This window comes from Podarcis raffonei, chromosome 1 (genome assembly GCF_027172205.1).
Source record: "Podarcis raffonei isolate rPodRaf1 chromosome 1, rPodRaf1.pri, whole genome shotgun sequence".
Classification (NCBI taxonomy): domain Eukaryota; kingdom Metazoa; phylum Chordata; class Lepidosauria; order Squamata; family Lacertidae; genus Podarcis; species Podarcis raffonei.
The window spans coordinates 47,597,588-47,613,072 of NC_070602.1; the positions used below are offsets into that span (position 1 = coordinate 47,597,588).

The window sequence follows — 15,485 nt, forward strand, 5'->3', positions numbered from 1 at the left end:
GTGTGGATTAGAACAGAGTTATTTGGTTCTGCTCGTCTCCAAATGCTGAAACACAATTCTTAGCTAATTACAAAAACGTATTAAAAAAGCATAAAACGTGTCTAAATCTCATACTTGGAGAGAAAAGGAGCTTTGTATCCTTAAAGAAAATGTTCACAATATGTGTTTAAATGTGCTGATTTTCAGGCAGGTTGGCTTTTTAAAATATCAAATTATATGTGAAAATAAGACAAAAGGTATTTATGAGTGAACAGATGGGAAAGTGACATAGGCCCTAAAGAGACAGATTTGCCCATTCCTCTTTGTGGCCCTCAAAAGTCACTTAAATCGCCCAGGGGACTCATTGGAGGGGCATCTGGTGTGGCAGGGAGCTGCAGAAATATGGGTGACCTTACCAAGCACTTAACAGAATTTCCACTCAAATTAATGAAGTTTGGCGCCAACCCAAAGAGAAGAAAACAAAGCAGCTGGTGTATCATTTCTTTAAAACTAAGATTTATTCAACAATGTTAAAATGTGCGAAAATGTTGGCACTCCTATCAAAAATTAATGGTGAACACAAATAGCCGCTAGCACAGTTTTTCTTTCTTTTCTTTTCTTTTTAAAAAACCCAATTAAATTCCCTAGAATGTATAAATAATGGTTAGACCTCGCAGCACCCTGTGAGGTTAATTAAGTAAAGATTCATGAAGCCATTCCCCCCTTTCCATTGCAAGGCAGCTTGTTTCAATTTATTTACAGTATTTGTATGCCGCCCAATATCAGTGTACAGGGGGCAGCAACAAAACACTAAAATACAGTATCAATGAAACAATAAAACAGCAGCATGAAAATGTCAGCGGCAGCCAGTAAAATAGTACAAGATGCACAGCATCACTAAAAGTACACTGCAGATCTGAAATTCATTGCATTAAGAGGCAAAGATTTAAAAAGCCTGGGTAAATAAAAATGGTCTTCCTCCCGCACCAAAGAGAGTATGAAAGTGACAGGATCTGATCAGACTGAGAGCCAGTACAAGCCTGGCAAACCTCAAATACCAGGAGTTTTAAAATCATGTCAATGAACTATCAGTCCAGATGCTGGACTAAGCAATTGAAGAAAAGTCTTATTTTTAGTTCTAAGGAGCTAATTGTGGCAAACAGAAAAGACCCTATCTTGTAGCTTGTTAAGGGTATTAGGATTCCCCTCACTGAACTACAATTCCCAGAGTTCCCTGGGAAGAGGGACTGATCATTAAACCACTCTGGAAATTGTAAGTGTGAAAGGAATGGGGCTGCTTAACAAACTACAGTTCCCAAGATTCTTTGGGAGAAGCCATGACTGTTTAAAGTGGTATGATACTGCAGATGAGGCCTCAGCCACTTAACTTCTCAGAATTCATATGCCACAGTGATTCTTGGTTAATAAGATAGCAGTCAGTTGTCGTTTAATTTTGCAGTAAGTTTTAGTAACAACCTCCTCTTTCATGTGTCTGAAGTAGGGATGGACAGACCTGTCAATCTCAGTTCTCTCAGATTAATATTTCTCCAGTCTTAAAATCAGCTTGCCACATTTCTGCAGCAATTTGTGGGTTTATTTTTTTAAACTGCATGAAAATTGATCAGCGTTGATCCTCGCACACAGACATTCTTGTATATAGTTTTGACCAATGTACATTTTTTTCGCAAAAAAATCATTTTTCTGCACACTTTCCCCTGATATATGTGTTTCTGTAAACATTGTTTGGCTGGAGAGTGGCATCTCAAAATTCAGTGAGGTGTGCATTTTGACGGCTGGCTATGTTTTGGATCTCGTAATGTTCTGGAAAGTTCAAACTTAGGTAGGTTCACATTTAAATACAAATTGAATTTCAACACCTTCCAGAAGTCAAGGTAGAGATCTTGCTTCAGACTAGGGGAACCTCCCTAATTTGCACTTTCTGAAACAGAATGAGAACCAAAAGAGCAACACACTTGCTGGGAAGCTAGCAGACTGGCTCCTCCATACCTGGTCAGTCATAGAGAAAAAGTGGCTATGAGATGCTGTTAAGGCAGTTTGCACCTAGTATTTGCCAGTATGTCTTACTTGGGAAAGAGAATGATGGACAGAAAGAAACAAAACATCCACATGCCTCAGTCTTTCAACAAAGGAGTGGTCTTCTCGAAACTGCCTGTGGCTTATACAGGAATTCCTGAACAGTCCCTTCCCTTCCCCTGGTGTCACTGGTCAAGTGAGTGCTTGAGCCTGGATGGCTGGGAACTTGAAAAGCCCTTGTGTGAATGAAATTCAAGCACTCAGCAGCTTCAAATACACCTTGTGCTGTAGCACCACCAGTCTGACATTATCTTCTATTGCATACAAGGCTTCTTTCTAGTTACCACAAAGGTAAAGTTAAGAAAGGCTTACTGCAGTCCACTAAGGAGACCGGGACCAGAGGGAACACACTTGTTACTTTAAAACAGTATTCATTGCTACCATGACATCCTTCCTGATCCTGGAAGTCCCTCCCTGACAAAAATCTGGCTACTGTAGCCTTTGTGTAACAAAGCAGCAAAGAAACAATGGGTTCAAATGGTACTTAAAATTTATTCAGAACGTAAAAAACTGCACGTTTTAACCATTTCACACGGTTTTGCTGATTTGACACAGCTGACCATTTCCTAAGCGACAGGCAATCTGAGCAAGATCCTGCACATCCATTATAGGCGCGTAATGGAAAACAAAGAGGCCCAGTTTATTTCCCAGGTTTCCCAAGTATATTTCCCGTCACCTTCTTAGCGTATTAGTCCTCATGACGCTTCAAGAAAGTTCGACCTGGAGATGCTCCCCATATTTTTGGATCAGCTTCTCATGATTGTGACTGACAGACCACTGCGTCGGGAGATACCTGGGCTGCATAACGTCCAAGAAGTGTTGTCGCCAGCGCCTCTCCAGCTGCATGAGAGAGCGAAGGCCCCCGCGAGAAAAACACTGGACCACTTTTAGGCCATGTGGCATGTAGTTCTCGTTACAAATCCTGAAAGGGCAGATAGAAAATGTGGATTCAGATACAAAGACAGGACCCCATGGAATTCCAAACCACATACAGGCCTGTTATGCTTTGGCCTCCTGTATGCACTTTATAAAATTATCCGTAATACGAGCAGGCTGGGGACAAACAAACAAAAGCCTCGAGAGGGTGTTGCAAAGAAACAGGCAGAAATGAGAAGTGCTGGGGGTGAGAATCAGGTCTAGCCTCTGGCTCTCCATCACCCCTGCAACCTAGACACAGAGCGAAGTTTCCGACTGTACCTGGTTTCCAGTCCAGCTGCTTCCTGCAGCATCTCCGGGGAAACTGTCACAGAGTCAAAGTAGTCCTTGATCACCTGTAGCAACTCCTCCTTCCTGGCATGGGGAAGACTGTCTGCATTCAAGAGAGCCCTGGCGCCTGAGCGGACCTGCCTGCGGATGGGGTCTTCCAGGAGGCGGACGCCCTCCTCGCAACCAATGGGGGCGCCAAACTCCTCAGCCAGCTGCTGCTTGAGATGGTTGTCATAGTAATTGGAGATGGCATGGCAGGAGGTGCAGAGGAGAAGCACGTCGTGGGAGTTGTGGTCCTTCATCTGGATGGGGAAGTGCTTCCGGTACTCGTGAGGAACTATGTTCTTCCTGTTGAGGAAACAGCAGCGGTTGCCAACAGTCAGCTCTGAGCTTGCAACAACCCACTGACAACCTGATCTAACGCGGTATCCTAGCTTGCTCATCCCCGATTCCTCATCCCTAAGGCAGTTAATGACACAAAAAGTCAGTGTACAGAGCAGCAAAACACAGTAAAATGAGCAAAGCGATTAAAAGGTAAACAATTTACATGTTTAAATTTTGAAGAAGTGTTTTTCAGGGTCTACAATCATGCTTGGTTCTAGTTACATTAAAGCAAACGCAAATAAAAGCCCTTGTCACGGCTCCCTCGGTTTCATCAGGACTGGGCATGGGGTGGGAATCCCAGACAAGGGGAAGAGGATGGAGATGGAGCAGATGAGGGGCAGGAAGGTGGGCACACCTGGAAGCCAAGAATGCAAGTCTTCCCCCTTTTTACTCTAGATGTGAGGGCTGGGGAAACACAGCCATTAGATCTCGCCGCAACCCCTCCTGTGCAGCAGAGAGACTCCTTAGGAATGGAGAGGATTCTGTCCAGCCAGAGGGATGAGCTGAAGAAACAGGAGCACGAGGTAGACAGGCAGGAAAGTCTCTTCGTTGAGAGCGCTCAGGACCACCTTGGTAGGTGGGATCAGTTGCACCTGCCCAGGAGGAGTTGTGCTGGTGCACATGTAGGAGACAAGTCTCATAAACGCCCCACCTCATCTGAGAGAGGTGTGTCAAACATTGAGACATCTTCGTAGTTCCTGTTCAGTTATGAATCTCGTCTTGCTCACGTACCCTGAACTCTTCACTCGTGGACCTTGTGTTTGCTTCTGAGCCCATACTGCTATTAGCCTGAGTAAAGATCTCTTCCTTACCCCCATTGTTGTTGTGTTGTGGGACAGGAGCGTGACACCCCTCGGCAGACCTTTCCTGACCAACATGGGGAAGGCCGGAGACTGAGTGGGCAGGGCGAGGTCTATGAGGGCACTGGGAGATAGGGCGCTGCGTGCACCCCTGCCCCCATAAACAGTTTCAGCAAACACCTGATCCCCTTTCAGTCTCTAGTATTTTGCTCTACCAGAACAGAATGCCTTCCCTGGATTACTGGAGAACTCACCGAATATAAGACTCCCGTTTGCCACACACAACACACAGGTTCTCTTTGACAGTCAAGTAATAATCCACTTTAGATTCAGGGCGCCCAGAAGGTTCAAACTGTAGCTTCACAATAAATGGGTCCATGCTCACTAACTCTGTAATGGCAAAAAAGTATGTTAAAATGTTTAATTTCTGCTTACGTGTCTTGTCTAAATAATGGGTTGCACAAAATAATAATGAATGTCTGAAGATGAATGCTTAGCAGTGGCAGGGTGTGGTGTATGTGGCAAATCTTGTTTTCCAAGCCAACATCTTCAGCCTCTGCATCTGTTTCAGTGTGTCCCAACTTTAGCCCACAAACCTCTTGTTGCCTTTCAGATACCTTTCATCCCTCACTTCCTTCATCCAGACTGAGGGATCTAGATCCCACATTGGAGGAAGAGGAACAGAAGAAGATAGAAGGGCATCATGTGGCCAGGAATGGGTTATGAAGTGAAGGAGGGCATGCTGTGGTGAGCCTCAGATAAGCAACTTGATGGATTTTAATTGGCATGGATGGGAAGAGCATCTGCATCCCAAGAGACTGTCCAACAGATATGACCCAAATGTTGATGCACATTAAATAGTGGGCTGTTTTCCATATGTAGCTGAGCTTCTAAGTCACCATAACATTGGCCAAAAAGCTCAGTGTTGTTGACTAGTAAAATAACAGGCTCACAAACCTCCAATGCCTTTGTCAAGGTACCACTGAGCCTTCTTGCGATCACAAGTGCATAGAGGCTGCCCGTCTGGAGCATGTAAGAAGCAATTGTCATACAAGGGAGATTTTCTGCAAAAACAAAGTTTAACATACATTGCCCAAAATAGACAGTGGTAGTACCTTAATACTTCCACTTACTGCACACAAGTTCACGTGTAATAGAGGTAAATAATACTGTCACCTCAGTCTTTGGATTTACTCTGGTGCAAGACCTAACTTCAACAAGATTTCCTTCCAAGGAAGACTGCAATTTTATGCACACTTACTATGAAGTAAGTCCTACTGAACCTTTGAGTAAACTTTCACAACATCAGCCTGCAAGTAGATGGCCCTTCCCCTTAGCAGGCAGGCATGCTCATTGCCACCACTAACAAGCTGGAGAAGGGCTGCAGCTCAGGGGGAGACCACCTGCTTTCCATGCAGAAGGTCCCTAGTGCAGTTTCCATCGTCTGCAGGTAAGGCTAATGATGTTCTTAGTCTGAAACTCGGGAGAACCATTGCCAGTCAGTGCAGCCAATACCAAGCAGATTCTGATTGGGTAAAAAGACAGCATCCTATGTTCACAAGTTAACCTGCAGGGCGGGGACTTAATTTTTATCTGGTGCCAATTGCTCACTATTTAATGAAAAACTATACAAAGCTGCAAACAGTTTTACCTGACAGAATATCCAATGCCCAACGGCTTTCGCTTGAGCTTCCGAGGATCCTTTGATTGTTGATTGACAGGGGAGTGTCCATCATTTACTGACTTTGGAAAGTTTCTTTTTTTCTCTGGGCCTCCTGTAATTTCGTCATCTCCAAAGCTACTCCTGTTTATTCCTTTGAAAGGTACATCTGCCAAACCCTGACACATCTTCAGGACTTTTTCCCAACCAGGAAGAAGAGCATATTTACTGCCTGCTGGAAGGAAGGGCAAGTTCAACAGGTGGAGGAACAGAGCTACTGACACCTGGGCATCCCTGGCAGCATAAGCAACCTGAAGAGGAAAAGCAAGAACTCCGCGTTATAGAATGCAGGAGGGCCCAAGAGGAACAATTCCAAACATGAAAATAATGAATGCAGGTTAATAAGATAAGGAAATTAAGTTCCCTTATTCTACTTAGAACCCCCACACTAAAGTGTCAACACCAAAGCTCCATGAAGCTATGGTAAAACTGACTTCCAACAGCGTAAGAAAGCACCGTTTCCATTCTGCTGCAGTTCATCTTCCACCAACTACATTATTTGCCTTGCTGTCTGCTGTTGAAAAATTATGAAACTTACGTAATAAATTATGCACGTTAGGTTGTCACTACATTATTGCACCCCATTCATTTCAATGTAAAGGAAATGCAATTCAGATTGGGCGGGGAGGAACATAATCAATTGCATATCATCTGTGGACTGAAAGCAACATCATCAACTATTGATTGTATTCACTGGATTGATTTCTGTTCTGGACAAACAAGCAAACACCAGCAATTTCCACTCCCATTTCTGTTTTCACTACAATTTTCTGACATCCTTCCTTGCAACACAGCCACAACTGCTCCCGACCTTCATTTACACCCTCTGTTGTGGCAGCTCCTTATGCCACTCTTTCTCAGTTTTTACGTATTCACATCCTGGCTTAAGCAATGCAGTCCTAATTCAAATCAGTATATATATTTTTAAATCCTTAAGATGTGCTTCAGTCCTCCTCATATCTGTTTCTTGCAAAGCCTTGCTCCCATTTTCCCATGGGGAAAATGAGACGTTCCAACTGCCACAGTGAATGACTGCAAAACTACTGTGAGCTGCCTTGGCGACAAGACTCTCCAACCACTAACTACTACCAGTGCAGTGATGAAAAACCAAACCTGTTCTGGAGTCAGTTCTTCTTCTTCCCAGTTGCTGCAGCGCAGGTGAAAAGACTTGTCAAGTTGGTAGCTGAGGATGCTCTCAGAAAGAGCTTTGAGGCTGAGTCCATTTTGGGGAAGGACCTTACTTTAGGTTTTGTAAATGGGAGAAAGAAGAGTTATTTTTTTACACAGAAAAACGAAATGACTTCGGAACAGAATGATGCATATGTTTTTGCAACCACTATGAAAGTGCCATCTGTGTCTAGAACTATCTTGGCGAGTGTAACCGCTCACTGTTTAATCTGGGGATTTGACATCTAAATTGTCGGTGTTATTAACATGAAGTTGTTTCACAACTGCAGTTACTTGAAAAACGTAGAGTAACTGTATATAAAACAAATACAATTATTAAAGAAGAAAAAGCAGGCGATCTTCCCTTATGTATATACGAGTTTTCTATCCCACCTTTCTTGTGCCAGTGCACTAACATCATGGAAAACTAGAGCTAAATATTTAGGGATATGGCTGGATGGTGATACGAATAATATTTCAGGGATAAATCATAGCAAATTCATGACAAATTTAGTGAGTAATTTCTGGTTGACATGGCCCATATCATGGATGGGCAGAACATTGTACAGTTTGTTTGTTTTTATTTATAAATATATTCTTAATTGCTGCTGTCTCCAATCTGGATGCTTGGCAATGGCTTTAGTAAAAACAACAACACGCACACACCCTGGAGATTTGCATTGCAATCTTAGGTATGGTTACTTGTAAGTAGGTCCCTCTCGGTTTAGCATGCCTTACTCCCCTATAAAAATGTTTAGGAATGCAGCCTTAAGATCTAAAACATCTTCTGAATTAGAAATAACAGGAGGTATTTCTCAAAGTGCTAATAGTAAATGTATCAAATGTGACTACATTGGTCAGAAAGAGAACTGTGGCTCTAAGGAGAAATAAGGAAAATATGCAGGACAACCTATTTTATAAGCTTAAAGGTAAAGGGACCCCTGACCATTAGGTCCAGTTGTGACTGACTCTGGGGTTGCGGCACTCATCTCGCTTTATTGGCCAAAGGAGCCGGCGTACAGCTTCCGGGTCATGTGGCCAGCATGACTAAGCCGCTTCTGGTGAACCAGAGCAGCACACGGAAACGCCATTTACCTTCCTGCCAGAGCGGTACCTATTTATCTACTTGCACTCTGACATGCTTTCGAACTGCTAGGTTGGCAGGAGCAGGGACCGAGCAACGGGAGCTCACCCCGTCATGGGGATTCGAACTGCAACCTTCTGATCGGCAAGTCCTAGGCTCTGTGGTTTAACCCACAGCGCCACCCGCATCCCTTTTATATACCGTATTTTTTGCACAATAACACTCACTTTTTTCCTCCTAAAAAGTAAGGGGAAATGTCTGTACGTGTTATGGAGGGAATGCCTACGGGTGGATTTTCCTCCTCTAAAAACTACGTGCGTGTTATGGTCGGGTGCGTGTTATAGAGCGAAAAATATGGTGTATATATATATATATAAGCTTATATATATAAGCTTGGCGTCTATATTGGGAGGAATTTATGTTGGCAGAATTCAAGGGAAATATTTTCAAAATACAGTATCTGTGGTATATAGGGTGACCCTTTGTGCATAGACAAAAAAATAGCCAGATAGGACACAACTTTCCATTTGTTGATCTCTCTCTCTCTCTCTCTCTCTCTCTCTCTCTCCCCTAAAGCGGGAAAGACTGTGATCAGGTGGCCTAAGGGCCCACTCAGTCTGCTGTCCTGATGCCTTTCAGCTAGAAGACTCTCCTCAGAAAAACAGGGCACCTGGCCAGCAGAGTAGTATTCTATACATCAGCAAATGTGAGAGGCTTGGAGGAGAAAGGAAAGATCCCAGGTAAGAGCTGGGAGGGGTTACTACCTTCTGCGGGTGGTAAGGGTTAAGATCTACCTTTAAAAGAGGACTCTGTATTCTACTTGTACTTTTCTTAGATATTTTTCTTACTCTTTTTTTATTTGCATTAGTTTTCTATATTGTATTATGTGTTATGAAAATCCTAACCCCTGCCCCCCAAAATGTGGCAAATTTATAAATTGGGTAATGACTTTTCCCATATCTTCCAGGCATGCCTACGTATTAATCTGTTTTGGAGAATGATTGATATATAAGATAAGTGTGATAGTTATAACTTTTTAAAAAAAGAAAACTGAGCCCAGAAGTAGTTTTATAATATTATCTGAAGGATTTAGTGCCAGAGACTAATTTAGAATTCCTTAGTAATTAATCTAACTACAGCCAAGTTAACTTACCAACTACAGCCAAGTATCACAAGTAATTGGAAAAGAGGTAATGCTCACCCTGTTTTGGAGTGTGAGCATATGGCAGGTTGCTGTGATGCCGAAGATAATTGGCAGAGCAATCCTAACAGACCTGCTGACTGCAGGCAGTTAGGATGGAGAGGAGGGGTTTCTTAGCTGGTTGGAGAACCATGTCTGTCACAGAGGTCACTGTTATACCTGCTGCTCCTGCCAGCACTAACTGGCCCCAAAATGTGGCATTGTGGGGGATAAATGTAAAGATGATATACAACAGTTTGATTTCCCCCTTTTATTGGGAGTTGTTGTATGCAATATGTGATTAATGAATTTTATATGAATTACATATAATGAATTCTGGGTGAATTTTATATTCCCCATATATATATATGGGGAATATAAAAAAAATAGTTAGCAACACTAAAAGGAAAGATCAACACTATTCTGTACCAATTGCAATGAATAACATTCTAGGGAAAAACCATGCTAGCATCCGTCTCTGGTAATCATCACAATTCTATCTTACCACCAGTGCATGTGCGCGCGCACACACACACACACACACACACAAAACTTTCTTGCAAGGATACATACTTCTGTCTTATAGCTAGATACCGAAGGTCCACGCTCCCTTTCACTGTGACACCGTAGCCATGAAGTAACTTGCAAGCATCTTCCCAACACCCTACTCCAACTTTCAGGATGCCACCATCTGCCAGAATGTCCAGCAAAGTCTTTGGAAGAACCTGTCCACCTCTGGTCAGCTGGGGCAAGCGAAGAATAGTGCAAAAACCACTGTAAACAGCCAGTTGCAAGATAGACACAGGCGGATCCTTCTTCCCTTTGACTGAGACCTTGAAAAAATAAAAAGATAATTTCTGGATTATATAGATATGCCATAACAGAACGGAAGTACAGAGTTAATTTTAACAACCTTTTCGGCTATCTAGAGCAAGCCTACTGGGAACATTATGCATTTTCAGTCAATATTTCTTGCCTATCCTAATGTAAATTGATACAGGTTGTATCACCAGTCGTCAAATTTGCAAACTGACTCTGGGCTCTAAGACTGCTAAACACTACACCTTGTGAAGCACACAGCTTTCTCCTACTTGCATAATGTATGGGGCTGGCGGTGAACAAGCTCAGAAGCACTCCCATATTCAGACAGTGACATCATGCATTAGCCATTATTACAGTCGTACTTCGGAAGTGGAATGGAATCCGTTCTGGAAGTCCGTTCTACTTCCGAAATGTTCAGAAACCAAGGCGCGGCTTCCGATTTGTTTCCAATTGTGCAGGCGTGCCAGAAACAATAGCAGAAGCTGCGCTGGACGCTCAGCGTCCCCCAAAAATTTGAAAACCAGAATACTCACTTCCGGTTTTTGATCGTTTGGGAGCCGGAACGTTCGACTCCCAAGGCGTTTGGGAGCCAAGGTACGACTGTATTGTGTTTCAGAACCCTTAGGCTCAAATCCTAGCCAGCAGCTAGTAGTTCTTTTATTCTGGTGGGCCACTAATCTAGTGCCATAAACCTGTTCTACTTTCTGCCTTTATAGATGAGTTATATTTTAATAGTCTGCCATAAAACATGTGTTGTGATGTATTTTTTAGAAAAACACACACCAAAGGAACCTAGACAATTGCATCCTTTTTAACATCAGTAATAACAATGCAATTGCATTGGTAACCTCAAGACTGGACTATTGTAATGTGGTTGCCAATCATCTGTTTCTGCCATCAGCTGTTAAAGGAACAGACCTTCCCATCGTTTATGACTTACCCACTCACAGTCAATTCCAAGGACTGGACAACGCACCAACACTTTCTGAATAAAGGGTTCCACTTCATTCCACTGCTCTGCCTCAGAAATTACCACTACGTCTGCCCCAAGAATCTTCTCCACCCAGGGGATTGTGGAAGAAGAATGGAGTGAGAGAAAATTCTCTTCTGAGGTGTCTTCCTTTTCTCTTTCTTGGACTGCCCTTCCTAGGTTAAGTGCAACACAAGATTTGTGTTTCTGACGGCGGATGAGTTTCCAGAAAATCAGGCCTCCTGCTGCAATGCCCAGCAGAGAGGCGACAGTAACAGCAACGGTTGTTTGTCTTGGCATCTTTCATTCCCCATACATCTTCACCTACAGAAGAAATGGCATTATTTAGAGTTGCCTTGTAACCTACAAACAAAATATTATGGAAAATATATGAAGTCCTAGACAGGCTTCTGGGAGAGGGGACCATTATGTCTCCAATCTTATACCTACTTACCTGGGAGTATGTCTCACAGAGCTCAGCAGAATATGCTTCTGCTTAAACATGCGTGGGATTGTGTCATATATTACTTTTAATTCAATCAAACATGCAACCGAGATGTTCAAGATCTGACAAACTAGCTGTTTAGAGCTTACTAGGTAAGGAGGCTTATAATGATATAACCAACAGTCTCGACCCAACATGGTCCTTTCCCAGGAGAACATCCATTTTAGGGAAATAAATCCAGCTTCAACTTCCTGCTCTTCATCAGATGCCTAACCCCTTAATGACACCATTTCTATTCCTCCAAATCCCTCCTCAATACTATACTTTGGCACAATCTCCTGGCTCCTTTGCCCTACAGTAACTAAATCTATGTATGCAAAATGCAGTAACTGCATTCTCCAACCAATTTCCCCTCACTCCGTGTCCTTCTCCTTTCTTTGTTGTCTCCCTTGTGTCCATTTTCTAGACAATTAGCACTTCAGCATAGGGATGTATCCTCTCATTCATTGTAAGATGCCACATTCCATGGATGGCACTGAATGAATGAATGAATGAACAATACCAAACAGTAAAGGAAAAATATTAATATTTTAAGTTATAGTGAAGGCTTACAGCCAGTTAAGTAATTCTGAGTTGCTTGAATGGCCTTTTAACAAAATCAACTAATTAAATTTAAATGAGCATGTAATGCACAATATATACATTTTTTGAGATCCTAAGCTCAGTGGAAATCACACATTGTGCATGCTTACTCACCATTACAACATTACAACGTCACAGAACTCCAGGGTTCCATGGAACACAGTTTGTAAAATGCTGGATTAATTAATTAATCTACTGAGTAAGGGCCTACTGTATCCAGGCCTCGTCATAACAATCTATCATGCATTTTCTAAAATCGTGCACCTCAAGTTTTAAAATGAACTATTTTAAAAGTGTATTGCTTAGCTGTGTGTGGTTATTTCATTGCCTAAGACATTAAACTGGTATAGTATTGGTTGGGAAATACCTTAGTATTTTGCACTCAACTGGCAAAGGAAATAGCCCTGCACTTGGTTGTGGAAATCCCTTTTAGATTTTTATTTTTGAGACTTTTCAGTTTTACAATCACACCTTTCTTCCATACTATATACCATAATTCTTTTTTACTTCCTACCCAGCATTTCATGACAGCTCTTTTTACTTCTTGTTTGACTGCATACATATTAATCCTTCACCCAATTCTGTACACTCTCTTATCTTTCATATTATCAACTGTTGGTCACAAAGTGCCTCCTACCTGGAATTTATATTTGAGGTCCAGTTTTTGTAAATATTCCTCTGGGTACTCCCACTCACTCCTCATCAATGTGTCATCTTGATTTCTTATTTTAGATTTCTTAGTGGCAAACTCTGCATATTCAACTAGTTTGTATATCCACTGTTCTTTCCCTGGGATCTTTCTTTGTTTCCAATCTCTTACATATACTGTCCTTGAAGCTGTTGTTGCGTATAAAAATACGTAAGTTATGGGTTTTCTTTGGTAATTACACCTAGAAGAAATGCTTCTGGTTTCTTGGGAAACGTAAATATAAATATTTTCTTTAACTCATTGTACACTATCTCCCAAAATTTTCTTGCCCATTTACATAACCTCCAGACATTCCAGCACATTTTTTATTTTATTTTTTGGTACATTTTAACCAGTTTGACCGGTGTCAAATACCATCTATACTGCATTTTGTACGTATTTTCTCATATTTGGTAACATGCTGAAAAGTTGCATTGTTGAATTCCATAATTTTTTCACTCAACAATTTCAATATTACACACAATATCAATAGACCATTTTAACCTTGCCTCCTTAAAAAGTTCATCTTTAGTCTCCCACCCTAACAATAGTTTATATATTTTAGAGATTAGTTCTTTATTAGGCCCCAAAATCGCTTTTTCAAATTCTGATCCTTCTTGCACAAATCCTCTGGAAACCCCTTTAGAATCCAATGGAAGTGACAGTTGAAGAGAGTTGTGAGGGAGGAAGATAGGAAGGAAGAGCAAACACAATGGGTTTAAGATAGAAAATGGCATTTTTTAAAAGGACTGCTTGGGAGACTGCTCCAGGGTTTTAGCTTTGTCACTCTGTGCTTTCCATGTGGTGGGATATAATAATAAATGTAATAAATATTTTCTCAATGCCAATTTGTGTCTGAGTTGAGCAGAGTGGCTTCAGTTTCCATTGTAACAATTTTGAGTGGCAGAGAGACTGCCACTCCATTACAACTGACCAACCTTCCTTATGTTTGTAAATCTTAATAGACTCAAGGTAATTGGCTTCCCAGTCAGTCAGTTTCACTACAAGAGCTACCGACTGTTTTATTTCACCATTAAGGTTTCTTAAATGGAGTTAATGGCCAGTAAGGTGAGCTTTGCAAGAGGCAAGCCTTCAGATCAGTCCATTTCACCTTATAAGACCTCCTTCCCTCAGAGTTTTAATGCAGGGACTCCTTTTTTTGTATCTGTATGGTGCTTAGTGCTTTTAGGCACTTTGAATGTGTTGCATAATATGTTCTTTATAAAAAACAATAACCCGAACACACATATAGCGTTTGCATGACAGAGTGAACAGATAACAGCTAATAATAATAATAATAATAATAATAATAATAATAATAATATAGGTAACAGTTTAATCTCTCCCCCTACACCGTGAAACTTTGTTGAAGCTGAGAGAGGTAAGAAAGGCGATTGGTGAGGAAAGATCGCACAATATACTTTACTTGGGGAATGGGATGCTCCTTGTTGAATCGGGACCAGGTTCAGAGATCGCATAAGGAGCAGGAGGGTATCCTAGCTCCACTCGAGTAGACCCGATTAGTCTAAAGCCCCCTTTGCATCTTGAAGTTTTTTATATTAGCATTTTTAGGGCTACAGTCGCAAGGAGAAGCAGAGAGCTCCACCAACCTCTGAACGATATTAGAACAATCTCTAGGAAAGAAAAATACCATGCGACGAGGAAATCAAACGCAACCATCTCACGGCGATTCCCCCCTCCCGCCAGTCCCAACAATCTCGCTTTTTTTATCCTCCCCAAGGGCTGAACCTTTCAAGAAACCCGTATCTACTATCAACAAAAGACACGTGCATGTTACCTGCTTCTGTTGCGCGGGGCAGGAACTCCTTCTCCGTGGTCTGCGCGCTTCCCGGAGCCTGCTCGTAAGCGAACGCTTCCGTCCTTCGAGGAGAGGAACGTACACGTGTGTTGCCGGAGCTTCCAGGAACGCAGGGAGGCGCCATGTTGTACGGCAATTGTGACACTGGTTCTATCTGTCTGGGCTTCCGGGCTGGTTAAAGGAATAGCGCCTGGTGGACGAAGTTCCTCTTAAAACTAGGCCAGCCTTTACTAGAGAACAAGTGCGGTTGGGATTCACTGACGTGTGCGTCTTGCGCGGGCTGTGCAATCCTATACACGCATTAAATGTGCTTCGGATCGCACTAACCGCGCTTTTAGAATGAGTGCGGAAATGGAAGCAAGCAGCCCGATCCTATCACGGTTTGTTTGGAACGAAGTTAATTGCGACGGGGTTCAAAGGAAGCGCTCATAGGATTGCATCCTTGCACCTCAGTTTAATGCAAAAATAAAAATAAAAATCAGTCG

At 42.2% G+C, this 15,485-nt stretch overlaps 1 protein-coding gene across 3 annotated transcripts; it reads right to left on the reverse strand.

The window, feature by feature from the left end:
- Nucleotides 1–2,545: 2,545 nt before the first annotated feature.
- Nucleotides 2,546–15,101, reverse strand: EXD2 (exonuclease 3'-5' domain containing 2). 3 transcript variants are annotated; one of them, XM_053385066.1, is made up of 9 exons: nucleotides 14,980–15,101; nucleotides 11,385–11,730; nucleotides 10,188–10,447; nucleotides 7,297–7,419; nucleotides 6,115–6,434; nucleotides 5,421–5,527; nucleotides 4,718–4,853; nucleotides 3,271–3,627; nucleotides 2,546–2,995 (listed from the first exon to the last, which is right to left on the reverse strand). In XM_053385066.1, exons 2-9 carry the CDS (start codon nucleotides 11,704–11,706, stop codon nucleotides 2,779–2,781), a joined length of 1,842 nt encoding a protein of 613 aa, XP_053241041.1. In that variant the 5' UTR covers nucleotides 11,707–11,730; nucleotides 14,980–15,101; the 3' UTR covers nucleotides 2,546–2,778. The 3 variants fall into 3 exon arrangements, with proteins under 3 accessions (XP_053241041.1, XP_053241031.1, XP_053241052.1); XM_053385056.1 differs by having other exon boundaries at nucleotides 7,297–7,423; nucleotides 11,377–11,730; nucleotides 14,980–15,100; XM_053385077.1 differs by lacking the exon at nucleotides 14,980–15,101 and having other exon boundaries at nucleotides 7,297–7,423; nucleotides 11,385–11,549.
- Between the last annotated feature and the right edge of the window lie 384 nt (nucleotides 15,102–15,485).

Excerpts from the sequence above, each read along its gene's own strand:
- EXD2 (XM_053385056.1), bottom strand. The coding sequence starts at position 11,706 with ATGCCAAGACAAACAACCGTTGCTGTTACTGTCGCCTCTCTGCTGGGC. Across the intron at positions 10,448-11,376 it reads TTGGAATTGACTGTGAGTGG|GTCTCAGTCAAAGGGAAGAA; the intron begins GTAAGTCATAAA and ends TATTTTTTCAAG. Across the intron at positions 3,628-4,717 it reads AAACGGGAGTCTTATATTCG|GAAGAACATAGTTCCTCACG; the intron begins GTGAGTTCTCCA and ends TTTCCTCAACAG.